The 15,962-nt window shown below is 42.1% G+C and overlaps 1 protein-coding gene across 3 annotated transcripts in view; it reads left to right on the forward strand.

Moving 5' to 3' along the window:
• XYLT1 (xylosyltransferase 1) overlaps nt 1–15,962 on the forward strand; it is a 214,410-nt gene that overhangs the window by 187,511 nt on the left and 10,937 nt on the right. For all 3 annotated transcript variants that reach the window (XM_049791716.1, XM_049791715.1, XM_049791717.1), the window contains exons 10-11: nt 3,214–3,409; nt 9,464–9,797. In XM_049791716.1, coding sequence (XP_049647673.1) covers nt 3,214–3,409; nt 9,464–9,797 — 530 coding nt within the window. The remainder of the gene's footprint in view (nt 1–3,213; nt 3,410–9,463; nt 9,798–15,962) is intronic.

Raw genomic sequence — 15,962 nt, forward strand, 5'->3', positions numbered from 1 at the left:
TCAGCAAGTGTATTATACCTGCAGCTCCTAAACCCTCCATGTGATTGCAGCAGAGGTCATGTTCACCTCTATTATGCTTACCAAAAGCAGAGGACAGGATTTCAGAATTAATCTGAACACAGGCAGGTTAATGGTCCTTGCTTGTTTGTTCCCCTGGGTGCATTCATGGAGTACAGAGAACTACTTGCTCAAGCTCAGTTTGCCTGCTTGGTACAACTGGCTGTGCCAGAAGTGTTGCAACTGGTGGGATCCATTAGCATCAAATAAATAAAATGTATGTATGTATAACTATATATATATATAAACCTATATATCTCTCTCTCTCAAATAGATGTCCTTATTTTTTAAAGGGACACCCCCCCCCCCCCATATTCCAGATTCCTTTTTCACCTACAAGCCTAGCAAAGAATAACTCAGTCTAAAAAGGATTTGAAGGAAGAATTCCTGGAGTTAGACTTGCACAGAAAAAGCTCTTTTCATGGTAGATGTTTGCTGCCTGCAAACACATCTGAAGCCATTTACATTCAAAGCAGAGAGGGTGCGTCTTTTAAAGGCTTACTTTACAATCTCTTTAATTCCTTCTTCAGAATGTATTTTTTTGGACCTTGCCTTTTTTTTTCCTAACAGAAAACTCATACAGCCTAAGTCAGCAAATACTGAAGACACTCCTTGTGCTTTGACGGATGGACTTTGCCCTCCTTGTGTTCTCAAGAGGGAACCAAATGCGCCTTGACCTTCCTACTCGGTCACAGAATTGCTGAGCAATGTCCCATTTAGAAAGATGTGGCAATAAGTGATCCAGATTCCTATTACAGCTTTGCCAGTAAAGGTTACCAGTGCAAAGCAATAAAAGATCAATAACAATTAGATAGAAATAATCACTAGTAACATGCTTTCCTTAAATGAAATAAAGGCAGACCTAAAGAAGTCCTGGGTCATTTGTCCTGCAGAGTGAAGCCAGCAGAGAGGATGGGAGCTATGTATAACCAGTGCTGAAATAATTTGACTGTTACTTTTGTGCTTATTCCCTTTGTCAGTGTTCTGATGATGATTTATATCAATAATCAATTTCATTTCTGGGGAGCTTTTCATTGCACAGGAGCTCAAGGTGCTTTTCAAGCTTGCTCAGATTATAGATAGGGAAGCCATGTCATCCACCGCTGATCGCAGCTGTCTCTGGGATAAAGCTCCTTTACAGTAGGCTGGAGCCTCACGAAACAGTGCAGGGAGGAATTGCAAACAGTGATATGGAGTGGAGGCTTCATTTTCATACCTACCTGAGCCCCCTCAAAACACTGCGAGTCAGCGTGCAATTTAAATCACAGAAGGGTGGATAATCCTCAGGTTTATGATTCACCTCTCTTCTCTCTTGATACTATGTTGTCTTTCTAGGTGTATGCATATATATGCTTCCTCTTACCCTCTCGTGATTTTGCATGTCTCTAATGCAGTAATGGCAGGGATATATTTGGGCTCAGCACCTCGACAGTATTCCCTTTGCTGTTAGGGCTAACAGCAGCACAAAGTTAGCTGGTATTGCAGTCACCGCCCCAGCTCATTTCACACTGCTTGCAGGCGCTCTGAGGAAAGCCTCTACTGCTTCAGATCACATTTGGAGTCAATCCCATGCTGCCACCCGCAGCGGCCCAGGAGACTTTTATAAGAGAAGCTGCCTCACACACTTTTCTAACAAGGGCTAGCTCACAGCCTCAGAAAGCCGTGCCCCCTGCAGACTGCTCTGGTACCAAATTAGACTGCGTATCAGCATCTTCAGTGGAAGCAACATTAATGTGTGATCGAGATTTAATTTATTTCTCTCCAACTCTAGGCATTTTTAGTCATTGCTGCCAAGAGACAATTTACTCAGACTATTTCAAGGATATTGTAAATATTTGCTGCTGCACACATATAAACCAGGAGGCCTTAGTACTCGGAACAGAAGTCAGATTGTTGCTGGTATTGGCTGTGTAGCTTTGCTGTGTTTTTGCTCAGTCCATCAGTGCTGGCCCTGTTTGTAACCCGTCTTGTTATGTTTATTTCTAAAGCTCTAGAGACTTCCTTCTGGGTGTTGCTGGTTTCATGTAATGGAAAGTCCTTCTTGGTTAGCTCCTCTTAGTACTTATGTCTTGAGATGTAATAACTAGCGTGAGGAGTCAGACTTAGCTGACTTGGCTGGGAAGGTGTGATGCTGGTTGGTTTTACGTGTGTTGCAAACACACTTGTTTCACAGTTAATGTCAGTGCTGTAAAGTAGCCAAAATATTTGATTTCAGAGCTATGAATAACACGTTTTTAATTATTTATGCATCCATATGTACACAAACTTCATTACGGATGTTGCTGAGACAATAGCAGACAATTGACCATAAAGTTTTATTATTTGAAACCACGACTACAGTATCTTTAAATCCGAACTGTAACTGAAGGCTTCCAAATCTCCCAATGAGAGGTTTTTCCTGTTTGTTTGACCTTTTTTTCAGTTTATTTTTAATTATGAGTTAAAAATACACAGCAAAAACAACCTCAAATCTTTAAGGAATGTGAAGTTTATTTGCTAAACTAAAGGAGACCTAAAATGGGGACGGAGTCCTGGTGTCCTTTGCTGCAGTGGCACGCTCCACTGCCCTTGGAGAATCGGTTGGGGATCAGATTTATATGCGGGGAACGGAGTGGGGCATCAGCTCGCCTGCGCCCGGCCTCGCAGCACCCTCTGGTGTCCCCAGCCTGCTGCTGTCCCACGGCAAGCGAGGGAGGCACTGCCCTTGCCAGGCATCTGTAGGGACTAACCCTGCCGAAGGCAAAAAAAAGAAGGCCACCTGATTTGGAGGAATAGACGCATTTCTTGAACATCATTTATCCTCGCGAACGGTGCTGCAGCCTAACAATGTGTATTTCTGGGTGGCACTTCTTACCCAGAAGAGGTGGTAAGGGAGGGGAGTTTTCTGGCATGCAGAGGTATCTCCTAAAGAGCTTAGAGCTGCGAGTAAGTTCTAAATGAGCATATATTCTTAGTAACATTTTTTTATGTTTCAGGGTAATTGGAACAGCCTAAGAATATTTGATAATGAGTCATGAACACATTTGAAATCTCTTAATGTACAGTGGTGAATTTTCTAGTTGAAATGAATGTTTTTTAAGCCATTAGCTCCAAGTAAATGGAGATTTCATGTCTCTCTTGTGTAACTGATGAGCGTGTGCGTGTGCTGTTTTACAGATACTACCCCATGGGCCATCCAGTTTCCGTCCACCTTTACTTCCTTGCTGACCGTTTCCAAGGCTTCCTAATCAGACACCACGCAACCAATCTGGCCGTCAGTAAACTGGAAACTCTGGAAACGTGGGTGATGCCCAAGAAAGTCTTTAAGATCGCAAGTCCGCCAAGCGATTTTGGAAGGTTGCAGTTCTCAGAGGTAAGTATTTGTAGCCACCTATGCACAATATCATGAGCCTCTGGAAGGATTGCATACTAATTCAGCAGCCTTTGGAAACTGTATTTCCATGTAATTTTTAGGTGAGAGTGGCTCTCTAGCATAATGCACATCCTCTTCATTGAAGGAGATACTGTTGTTAGTTCAGATCTGTGGTTAACCCTCACTTCTTACGCTGCTCTGAGCGTCCTCACTCTTGTTCTGAGAACAAATGGAAGGTATTTGCTGTTGTAGCAGGGGCTCAGTAACTTAAAAGTTTTGTGACTGATTGTTGGGAGTGCTGTGAGAGATACCTGGGAAAAATGCCATGTTTCTGCAGCTCCAGATGTGAATGGAGATGTGGTAAGCATTCCTCTCAAGAGGATGCTGAAAAAAACCTCACAAAATTAGTGATAGTCAGGCACCGATGCCACATGTGAGCAGAATATTGATGTTGTAACACAAAAGAGAAAATTCTCACAGCGGTGGCTGAGGTTTCCCCACAAATCCTGTTATTTCTTCTAGGAATTTGTCTCAGGATCTGACACAGAGTGTAAAAAAAGTACCCTAAAATATATCAGGAAAGTTGACCACTAATAGAACCTGACATCTGTGTTCTGTTTTAAAGATATAACTGAGTAGTTAATTTCATGATTTTTCTTGTTAAGCCACAAATTTCAATTAAGGTATAAAATTGATTGAACAAATGTGTTCTAGTCATTATGGCTAAGTCCATAAATTACTATCTTCTTGGGCAATTAAGAAATGCCTAGGTAGGATTCAGTGTTTTGGTGTGCATGGCAAATCCATGACACTAATGTGCCATTAAAGAGATGGATGGAAAGTATGTTTCATTTATCAATGTGTCTGATGGTAGGCTTGCCATTTCATGCAGTGATAAATGGTCATACAAGCTTTAATTCTTGTGATTTGTAGGAGTATTTCTGCTGTTTATTTGGTACTTCTAATCTGACTTTCATCCTGATGCCCGCTCTGGGTCTTTCTTTTGAAAGCAACCAAGCTGGCAGCAAGAAGAGTTTTTTTCTAATTCTGTGATGAAAAGAAATATATCGATCTCTGTATTCTGGAACTCAAAAATACTTAGAAAGACTATGTTTGACTTCTGACAACTGCAGTTGACGGAAGGAAACAAACCTGGGACCAGAATTTACTCGCTAGCCACTTGCCAGGTCCCCCCTGGCCCCAGTGCACCTTTTTTTCCCCAAAACTAGCCCTGCGGCAAGCACGAGCCTGACTGATGATGTCCTGCAGCAGCAGTGCCCGGTGTCAGCCTCCCCTGACAGGGGAAGTGGTGGCATGTGGCTGCCCTCTTCTCTGCACTGTGCCCACAGCTCTGTGGAGTGTGTCGCCCTGCAGGGAGGATCCCTGGATCCCACGGGACTAATGAGCTGCTCTTCATGGCCTCATAGACCACAGCTGGTCTGTAAGCAGCCCTGTAGGAGCTGCTGCTGCAGTGAAGCTGAGTGAGTGCAAAGCATGGGAAGGATTTAATCAGTGGTGAGCTTTTTCCAGGCTAAGGAAACATTTTCTTCTATTTGAAATGCACAAAAAGAGTTTTAGTGGCTGCTTACTTGTATTCATTATTTCTTCTTGCCTAAACTCTTTAATTATCCTCTCCTTTCATAGATGATTCGTATTTTAAAAGACCAGGAGGTACAAAGTAAATAATCATTTCTTAATTGTTTATTTTACTTTCTGCCTTCCCTTGGCCTGCAGGCATCTCTGCCTCTGAGCCAAATTATTCTCTCTGTTAGCCTGGTATAAATCCAGCATTAACCTCTTCAGCTTTAGTGTGGCTGGAAACCCTCTGATCTGTTACTGCTTATTAAAATGCCACTTCTTTGTCAAAGTCCAGCAAGTATAAGACAAACTTAGCGGTTCAGCTAAGATGAGGGCATCAATGTTCACAGGTTAAGCACCAGAAAAGAAAATTAAGATTTGTGCTTATTGGGACACATAAGTGCTTGTTCTTCAATAACTTTCACCCCATGATCTGGCAGAAATTTAAAACTGAATGGGACCTTTTTAGCTGGGAGCTTTCTTCCCTCTCCCAGCTCACACCGACAGGGCCAGCAGGAAGAGCACAAATATGCTGCATCGAATGTGCTCCCAGGTGTATTTGTGACCCTGATGCACAACTGAAATTGCAGCGGAGATGACAGGATCTCTCCAGTCAGCCCTTCTGCGCTCTGCTCTTTTGCTTTGCTGCTCAGACTTTGCTTCCCAAGTAGCAGATTTTACCATACACCATGTAAAGACAAGTGGAAAAAAATCAGCCAGCTGGACTGCCTAACGGCCAGTGGGGTTAATGATAGCATTTCAATGGCACACAGCTCCTGTACTCAGTCTTGGGCTGAGTAAAATAAAATAAACTTACAGGAAATCCAAGAGAGATGATTTCCAAGCATGAAACACCCACTCCTTCTAAAATTGGCTAGTGCACAATGTACACAGTATGTATCCTACCAGCCTGGGTTCATGACAACTTTACATGGAGGGTAGAATATTGATTTGCTGTACAGTACTAAAAGTCTCAGCTTACCATATATCAGTTGAAAACTAAGTTCATTTCTGGTCTTGTTAAGACTTGTGATTCATCACAGAGAATAAAATAAACTAGGTGGCAGGCAATTAGTGTGCATTGTGTGAACCTAATGGTCCTGTTTGTAGTGAGCAATGAGACACAAACCCATAATCAAGACATAATTTATCTTGGGAAAATTTTATCTTGGGACTGAACAGAGATAGAAACAGCGGTTTTAAGCCAATGAGAGAGTTCCAGCTTTCCAAACATACCCTGTGCACAGTGCCTGCTCTTGAAACCCAAAATCATGGTGATTAAAATAATGATGTGGAAAATGTCAGTTTCTGTGCCACATCCCTTCATAATTTATCAGATATTCATTACTGCTTGATTCCATCCCATGCTTGGTGTATTCCATTTGAAAGTGAAAGCCTACTTGCAATGTTTTAAGGGGCTATGAAAAATATTATAGGACTGTAGTATCTCTTGGCCTGTAAAATCAGACATCTCAGTACTGGGAACTCAGCTGTGTAGAGTTCAAGGGAAGATGTATAAACCTCTAACTAGTGCTTTAAGTAAAATTCCCTTTAAAATACTGTGCTTCTGAAACCAGCTTGTACTGTAAGCTGTGCAACATGGAAAAGTATGTCCCCCAGCTGAAAACTGGACATAAAGGGCAGATGCTGTAAATAGATGTGTGCAGCTCCCTTCCCTTCCCCTTCCCCTTCCCCTTCCCCTTCCCCTTCCCCTTCCCCTTCCCCTTCCCCTTCCCTTCCCTTCCCTTCAGTACCTGAGGTACGCAGCCCAAAGTGGTGTCAGCACCTTGTCTGGTCTGAGCCCCGGCTCCGGGCCATGCGGGGTGTTGCAGGGTGCCCAGGTGCCTTCCTTTGGCCTTGCTGAGGGCCTGATCTGTTGCGCCCTGACAGCAGTGTTGTGACAGGCTCTTAGGGCCTGGTGGCTCTTAGAACAATTGCCACCAGCATGAGAATTGTCCCTTCCTCCCCTTCTTCTCCTGCCCTTTGGCTGTAACTTTTGGTTTACAGTAGGGAACCCAGTAAGATGCCTGCATAAAGCTTAAAAACCAGCCAACAATTTTGTTGCAGTTTTTCCCCAAAAGCAACTTTGGCTCTTCTACAGTCCACTCTAATAAACCTTTGCACATGTGAACACTTCTCAACATCTTTTGCGCAGCCTGGTGTTGAGCAGTGTCACCTGGAGGCTGGAGCCTGGGGACTGTAACTTTCTGATTTCTTTTCCCAGGGATGAGAGACTAAAGAGGTGGAAATAGTTGGATGTCAGGGAGGAATGTTTAATTTTTGAAGATGAAGTAAGCTTTCTTCAAGGAGTTCTTCAGTAAGAAATATCAAATGTGGTGGAAAGAGCTTCCTTATAGGCTTTTCCTTGCCCAAGAGGGTATAGATTTGTTTCACATGTTGTAGCTTTATTATTTCCAGGTCCCTTGAGCTCCAGTAGGTGTGACATGGCTGCGCTCAGTGAGGGTTGGCGGAGTAGATAATAAGATCTGGTCAGGAAATTTTCTTTCTCAGCTTATTTCCATACATATTCAGTCAGTCATGTCAGGAGAGTACGCCCTGACAGCTCCTCGAGGCAGTCGATGCTTGGGTCTGATATCTGGGCTACACTGTCTAGTTTGATTAGCTGGTGTGCTAGGTGAAATACCTCTGAAATACCAGCGATTCTTCTGTGTTGATTGCAGAGTAGTGGAAGGCTCGTTTTGTCTCATATTCTGCAGTGTCATAGTCCGGTAGGAGGAATTTGTATGATGACAGATGGATTTAGGACAGTAGGTTTTTATTCTACTGGCCTTGTAGCTTTTTGCTTGCAGTCCTTCTGTAATTTGTCTTCCAACCACAGTGATTTATTTAGAAAGGTATTGGGGACTGGACAGTTTCCAGTATAGGTATCAGTGGTAGTAGGCATCAGGTAATTGCTATGTTTTACAGATTTAGGGGGATTTGGGCATTATATCGGAACCACTTATTCTTTTATGAAATAAGATGAAATCCAGAAGAAAAATCTCTGAAGCAAATGAGCTGCAATTATTTGTTATGCTTTCCGGAAAGCAGGTTCTGACCATACCCATGTGAGGTGAAGATTAGGGACAAGGACAGCTCTGTGTGGGGGAAATCTTCAATATCCACGTATGCTGAAAGAGGGGATCCTGTCTGTGTGTGCATGGGCCTCTGGAGACTGCTTGAGAGAATCCCATGATTTCTGTGTAGGGAACAAATCAACTCCTAGGTCATCTACACTGTTTGTTTGGAGATTAAGGCCAAAGAAGACCTGAAGGACTATGAGGGCATTCAGTACCAGGCTGGCCAAAACATTTATATGTCTCTCCAAGGAATGACATCAGATGTCTGCTTGCCAAAAGGAGCCAAGGGGTCCCCCTGTTCTTCACTTCAAATGGGGTCCCTCAAATCTTTTTGTGTTTGATATTGATCACTTTTGATTTGAGATCATGGGAATGGGACCTCATGGGACAAGCAAGGTAGGCACTTCCTCCAAAAGCAAATATGCAGCCTTCAATACTGTGGTCCACCAGGTTGGCTTCTTGAGAATTGGCAGAAGTGGTTTGTTAACAGTCAGCCTCATAAACACATGCTAGATTTAGTGTTGGGACAGTAAAAAGCCTTTCAGTTGGCCTAAGAAGGCCAGTTACTGTATTTTCACGCTATCTGTTCAGAGATGCTTATTTTCAGTAGTGTACAATTATTAATGGGAACAGCCTGTAAGCTTGTATCAACCCGTGGCTTATGGGTGAACTATTAAAATTCATACAAAGAGCATTGAAATATGAAAGCTGCTAGGAAAAAGAAAGGTCCATTAAATATTTACACCAGATTGTGAATCAGCTGCTTTACTGTTAGTTAGTGAATAAATAAAAAACAATGTCACTATTATGACAGTAAGAAAAGAGTTTACCAGAAATAACTTCCCACATCAGGCAAGAAGGGAGTGCAAAGAAGACAGCATCTCATGGATAGAGATTGTAGTAAAGGACCTGATATGACTTGTCCTAAAGTCAGCAAAAGCCTCTTCCTTGGTCTTAGCAGTAACTGGGTAGGTCTCTACTGCAGGGTCTGTTTCTGAAACGTATAATATATTTTCATGACCCAGGAGATGATGGGTCATATTTTTTTCTATGTATAGCCTGTGTTCAATCACTAGGCTTGGTCCTTTATTGACTGCTTCCACATGGAGGAAAAGGAGAGCTGCTATGGCCTATTATGTCACCCTTAAAATAAATAAAACCTTTATATCAATCAAAAGTGGACAGTTGGACCAAAAAAACAAGCCTTGCATTCAGGGTTGTCTCACAGTTTGTGTACACATTATGATCTTAGGTTGTGTTGCCATCAACCTTTTTATGTATGCATAATTCATGTCATTAGAGAAATATGATTTGTGTGTCTTGAGCCCTTATTTGATGTAAGGGTCTTAGATGCTTACAGAGATGACGTTAGCAGCGATGTGGTCTTTGATTTCAGATTGGCACCGAATGGGACGCCAAGGAAAGGCTTTTCCGGAATTTCGGAGGACTCCTCGGGCCAACAGATGAGCCAGTTGGCATGCAGAAATGGGGAAAAGGCCCCAACGTCACCGTTACTGTCATTTGGGTGGATCCTGTTAATGTAATTGCAGCAACGTATGACATTCTTATTGAATCCAGTGCCGAATTTACTCACTACAAACCACCTTTGAATTTGCCCCTACGACCTGGTGTCTGGACAATAAAAATTCTGCACCACTGGGTACAAGTAGCTGAAACCAAATTCCTTGTTAGTCCTCTCACCTTCTCTAATCGGCAGCCTATCAAACAAGGTAAGTTTTATTACTTGGTACAGGAATAATACAGTTACTGTGTCTGTATTCACTCTAAAGGCTGCTGTTAAAAATGAAGTAGCACTGTATTGGTGAAGGAGAAAAGAAAGGAATTCTATAGATAGTAAATCAGAAGAAATTGTTGCACTAAGACAAGCAGAAGTGTCTGTATCCAGTCTGTAAAACACAGCCACTTTGAACAAAAGGCTATTTATATCTTTAAAGTATGCACAGTTCAGAATCCAGAGAACTTCAGACTCTCAGTAATCTAACAGCTATCGTAAAAGCCATCATTTAGAAACAGAAAGAAAAATGGACCTTTCTCTGCTGCTTTTCATTCACATTTGCTCATCAAGAGTTACAGATGTTTGTTATAAAACTGTAAGAAAGTCTATGTGTTTAATGATAAACGCATTAATACACAAAATGCTGAACTAGACGAAATTACCCTAGGCCAGAGCTCACCTGACATATTGTCAGGTCCAGGCATTCACTCTTGCCTGATACCTGCCAAAACCTGCTCAGTACATACCAAACAGTTGTGTTACAGAAATATCTATGGATACAGCAATCCCAGCAAGTACACTATCAGACCCACGCTGACATTTTTAGAAAGCAACCAATTTCTTCCCTGCCACAGCAGCCCTGAGCCATCCGAATACAGAGGTCATTCTTGGGCTGGCAGCGACTACAGGCTCCAGCAGCAGTTTGCACTGGCCTGGGCGTTGTTTGAGCATTAGGGTCTTCAGCCAGTGCCGGGGGCACTGGGCTGGGAGAAGAGAGAATGCTTTGTAGCCATACCTGTTTCCTTATTCAGTAAGATCAAAACAAGTTTGTTGCTATGAATATCTTTACCATTCCTCTTAATGTGCTCAAGTGCCTCCATCTGCCCAGTATTAATATTCATAACTTTAGACATCTTAAATTTGCTAGATACATGAATGATCCTATTAAGTTTTCAGAAGTTCTTCTTCCTGACAAGGCAGCAAATAAACTGAGTCAGGCATTTACCTTCCAGCATAATGTGCTGCTTCTGTAATGCAAACACCACCAGACAACTGCTGAGAGCTAATGCGGCCCTTATCTTGCTCAACAGGAGCTTGATTCTACATATTTCTCAGCAGAAGAGCTAACTTACTGATTTCTTCTAACATTTGGTGGCATCGTTTCTTAAGCAGAAACTAAACTACCAACAACCTGCTGCTGTTATTAGCTAATAGGCAATGATAAATTGTGAAGAAACAATGTGTGGAAGGAATACATTTTTAAAGTTTGAGGTAACCTACTTCTAAATGCAGCTGTTACTGATCGTCTCCTGGAAATTAATGAATTCCATGTTCTTTGGTAATTTAACAGTTAAGGCATAAATTGGATGGAAAACGTGCCATGTAGCCAGCAACCTTGCTGCTTTTCCCTATAACATGAGAGTCCTGTGGACAGTTAAGCATGTCTCAGTCTTCAACTATGACCCCACACTTTATGGTGTAAAGACAAAACTCCCTTTGGCCCAAACTCTGAATCTGAAGTAATTCCACTGAAATTATGGAGTTATGCTGTATTGCCCATTGATACACAGGGAGAAGATCTGGCTCATATTTTTTGTTAAAGAGCCCTGTTCATTCATTTGGTAACTAGAACCTACTACTGGAATGAAGTATAAAGCTTGTATTATCTAGAACGAAAGCCTCAGGAGTGATTTGCTACTGATGGTGTGATGTATAATCTCCAGATGTCTGAGGCATGAAGGTAAAGAAGAAAATTAATTACAGGGGCAGATAGCGACACTCCACTGTAGTTAGAATTGTATTTACAATGCAAATTCCTGTTTGGGTTTTTTAAGGCTTTCTGTCTCAGTGACACTATTGTGTGCTGTGCAGGCAATTGTCATTTAGCTTTGATTTCCAGCTTTTGTCAGTTTGTCACCACTTTATTATTTAAATATATTTTTCTCTGCTAAATAAAGGCATTGTGAGAGTATGACAGAAGAATTACAACTTCTAAAAGAACAATTTCTGTTACTGTTGTAAACAATGCGAAAGCTGCCAAAAATCTTCTAAAATAGTATTACTGTCTTAACCCCGAAAATAAAACATACATCAGACTTAGCCAGGAGTTGTCAGCAGAAGAGGGGAATATGTTTTATTAGGTATTTCTTTAAAATTTTGTTCTTCCAACTACCCTCCTTCACACCCACCACACACACCCCCAAAAAAAGAGGGAAAAAAAAGCTATAGCTCTTGTCAGAAAGATTACTCTGGAAAGCAATTTGCTACTCCAGAAGCTTTTTGAATGACTGATGCATTTCATACCACTTTGCATGTCATTTGCTTGATAATGATTCAGCCCCCTATGTCTCATATACTCCAGACAGAGAAACTGGAGTCCACGTAGTTACATACATAAAATCTGTCCATGGTCTTGTGTGTAATTTGTTTGTGTCATTCTAAAAATCGTTTGGACAAATCTGGCAGCAGCACAGCAGCCACTAAAATCTTGTATCTTGAGAGCATGGACATGACAACAATCACTATATTTCCTAATTCCTTGTCTACACATCACTCCAGTGTGGAGTACAACAAGGAACAGTTGCTTTTGGCTTCCCAGCATCATGAAGGGAGCCATTTGCTCTTTTGAATAATCAAAGCGAAACCTGTTCATTCCTGTATCATGACTCAAAATTCATGATTACAATTCAGAATACAATTCAAGGCCAAATGCAAGGTCCATGGGTTGGGGCAATCCCAATCCCAAATACAGGCTGGGTGGAGAATGGATTGAGAGCAGACCTGCAGAGAAGGACTTGGGGGTGTTGGTTGACGAGAAGCTCAACATGACCCAGCAATGGGCACTTGCAGCCCAGAAAGCCAACTGTATCCGAGGCTGCAGCAAAAGAAGGGTGATTCTCCCCCTCCATTCTGCTCTCATGAGACCCCACCTGGAGTACTGTGTTCAGCTCTGGGGCCCCCAAGATAAGAAGGACGTGGACCTGTTGGAGCGAGTCCAGAGGAGGGCCACAAAGGTGATCAGAGGGCTGGGTCACCTCTCCTATGAAGACAGGCTGAGAGAGTTGGGGTTTTTCAACCTGGAGAAGAGAAAGCTCTGGGGAGACCTTATAGCAGCCTTCCATTCCCTAAAGGGGGCCTAACAAGAAAGCCAGAGAGGGACTTTTTACAAGGGCATGTAGTGATAGGGCAAGGGGTAATGGCTTTAAACTGAAAGAGGGTAGATTTAGATTAGCTGTAAGGAAGAAGTGCTTTACTATGAGGGTGGTGAGGCACTGGAACAGGTTGTCTGGGGAATTTGTGGATGTCCGATTGCTGGCAGTGTTCAAGGCCAGGTTGGGTGGGGCTTTGAGTAACCTGGTCTAGTGGAAGGTGTCCATGTCCATGGCAAGGGGGTTGGAACTAGATGATCTTTAAGGTCTTTTCCAACCCAAACCATTCTGTGATTCTATGGTTCTGTGAAAAATAAAAAAAATCATGGCACAGCCACCAGCAAAGATTTTTTTTTAGCAGTTTATAAAAACAGCATATGCAGCTAGTTTATTCATTTTTCTGTTCCTATTTACTTATTAATTTTGGCCTAAAGTTTGTGCATGCAAGTAAAACCATAAAGGAAAATCAAAAGCAGGTGTTTGATATTGTGTTGAGATATGCATAACTGGTAGAATGTAAATTGTTTTAAAAACACAGATTTATTGACCTTTTCAAAATGGAGATCAGATCTTACATGGAATTACTGAGTATGCTGGGAGGTTTGGGGTGTTCCCACTGTAAATGAGGTTTCCAAAGCTGTTTCAGTGGGAAGTCTAGAATCTAATGTTTTTTATCCTTTCTTGCTCCTCTTGCCCCTCCATGTCGTGGTTTAACCATCCAAATCTGTGTCTATTTTTTCTGGTTTGAGTTGTGTCATAGATCAGGTCTGCCTTCAGTAGATCTTCTGGCTTGAGAGTGCCTTCAAGTGTTTGCCTGGTTGGAGAAAGAAAAAAAGAAAAGAAAGGGAAGATTAAGTGAATTTGTAAGATAAATCATTCGGAGAAATCAGGTTCACTTGCTCCACCAGTGTCTCCTTCCCCCTACATCCTGCACAGCCAGATTCTGTTTTATTCTTCTTCTAAATGGTGATTTTGAGTTTCTCACCATATGGCTGAGTGTGTTAAAGCTGAGTACTCTGTGCTCATTGTAAGGACACGGGAGGGCTGCCAAGGACCAGCAAGATGCCCTGGGATTAAATTGTGCCAAGACAGAGAGGGAATGTAACGTGGAGGAGACAAAACAGGGAGAAGATCAGTAGAAAGAAGATCACTAGCGGTGATAACAGACAGAAATGGGGGTTTCTTGCTGCCTGCTTTAGGCAGCCTGAATTTAAGCACAGTTTGGAGACTCGAAGCCAGATGTCCATGTCCCCTGCGTAGGGACTGGAGAGGCAGAGCCAAACAACAGGTATAATTCAGAGCATTTAGCCAGCAGTTCACAGACTACAATCCAAGATACCAAGTAGATTTCAATTCCTAAGAAAACAGTGAATTCAGTAGAGGTTGGCTCTGTGTCCACATCATCCCACTTACCCGCACTTCTGCGCTTTACAAAGTCCGTGTGAAGCAGTCATGCCAAGTGTGATCACACATGTCTCCCAGGAGCACTGAGAGGGGCAGAGAAAAAGCCAAAGCAATTTCTTTTTTAAATTTGAGTTTATATTCATGGCAAAGTTTCCACAGCAATCTCCCAGCTGGAGTGACTATAATGAGTTGTCACGCGTTTAATGTATAGTACCTGTTTCATTAAAGCTAAATAGGTTACTGTGAGCCAGCGGGCGGATTCACTTCTGGGGCAGAAAAAGCCCCAAACCTCAAGCTGATACTAAACATGGGATTGAAAATAAATAAATAAATAAATAAGTAAAACCGTACTTACTTCAAACAAGGAGGGCAGTGAAGAAGAGCATCCTCCTTCTTTGCCTTAAGAGAGACCTTTCATGTTTGGTTCCTAGCGTGATCAAATGCCCCAGACATGGGGCTGGCTTCTGATCTCTGCTGCTCCACAACAGGACAGGGAGCCTTAAACATCAGCTCCTGGTCCCTGTGCCCTCTAACTGCAGCCACTTCTTTCAAAAGCTTGACAGCATTAGCAGACATACTGCGATGCACGCATGCATCTCAAAGGCCTTTTAACCTAATCCATATTTATAGATCATCTTAATTAAGTATATACTTGGAAACCTTTGTTTTGCCATTGGTTGTTTGCAGTGGCTCAATCAATTCTAATTGCATCTATACGGATTATAAAGTGGGTGGCAACCTGTGTCAGAGCTGCTGTGATTTCTTTAAATTAACCAGAATTAACATGACGTGTTCTTGATAAATGCAGTAATAGCAGCACACAAGTGCATGGCTGCAGAAGAGTAGACATGCCCTGGAATCCTCATTCCAAGAAAAACCCTGAAGACAGGGATTTGCTTTGAAATTTAGTTCAGATCCAGTTGACAAGGAGTCGATTAGCTTCACAATGAGCAAATGCAGCACTGTCTTGTTTGCTGCAAGAGAAAACAAACAAAATGTCAATAAAAAATTACCTCTTTGCCAGAGGGTTTCAACACAATTCAAGTAAAGAAATAAAGCTGTACATTCTGTGTTGCTTTAAAAAAACCACAGGTCTAGCGCCTTAATGTGTACCAAGGTAACCACATTTTTCATTCCTTAGCCCACTCTGTCTAAACTTATTTGCTTTTTCTGCAAAATGAAGAACAAACCCACACAAAAATGCTGAAATCCAAGGCTGTGTGGCTGACTGTAGGCTGTGTATTTAGTCCAAAGAAGTTATATCAACAAAAGTCTGTTGAGAAATGAAGTGCCCTTCCAGAGTGAAAAGCAAACAAAAATGGGGGACAAAAATAACTCATTTTTTTAAAGCCATAATTTAGAGTCAATGGAGTATATTTTGCATTGATACATGTCCTCCTGAAGTCAAAGGGCTATTTGGATGTGTTTGCTGGCAAAGAAATCTGGCTTAATGTCTGCAATTCAGCTAATTTTGAACTGGTTGCTCTAAGTGTGCAGATTTCAATGTCTAAACACACATCTCGTAGGGGCAAGCCTTATGTTCTTTATTTTTTCATGAGCAAGGACTGAAGTGTCAGTGCTTTAAAAGCATGCCCAGTAGCTCCAGC

This window comes from Accipiter gentilis, chromosome 33, assembly GCF_929443795.1.
Source record: "Accipiter gentilis chromosome 33, bAccGen1.1, whole genome shotgun sequence".
Classification (NCBI taxonomy): Eukaryota; Metazoa; Chordata; class Aves; order Accipitriformes; family Accipitridae; genus Astur; species Astur gentilis.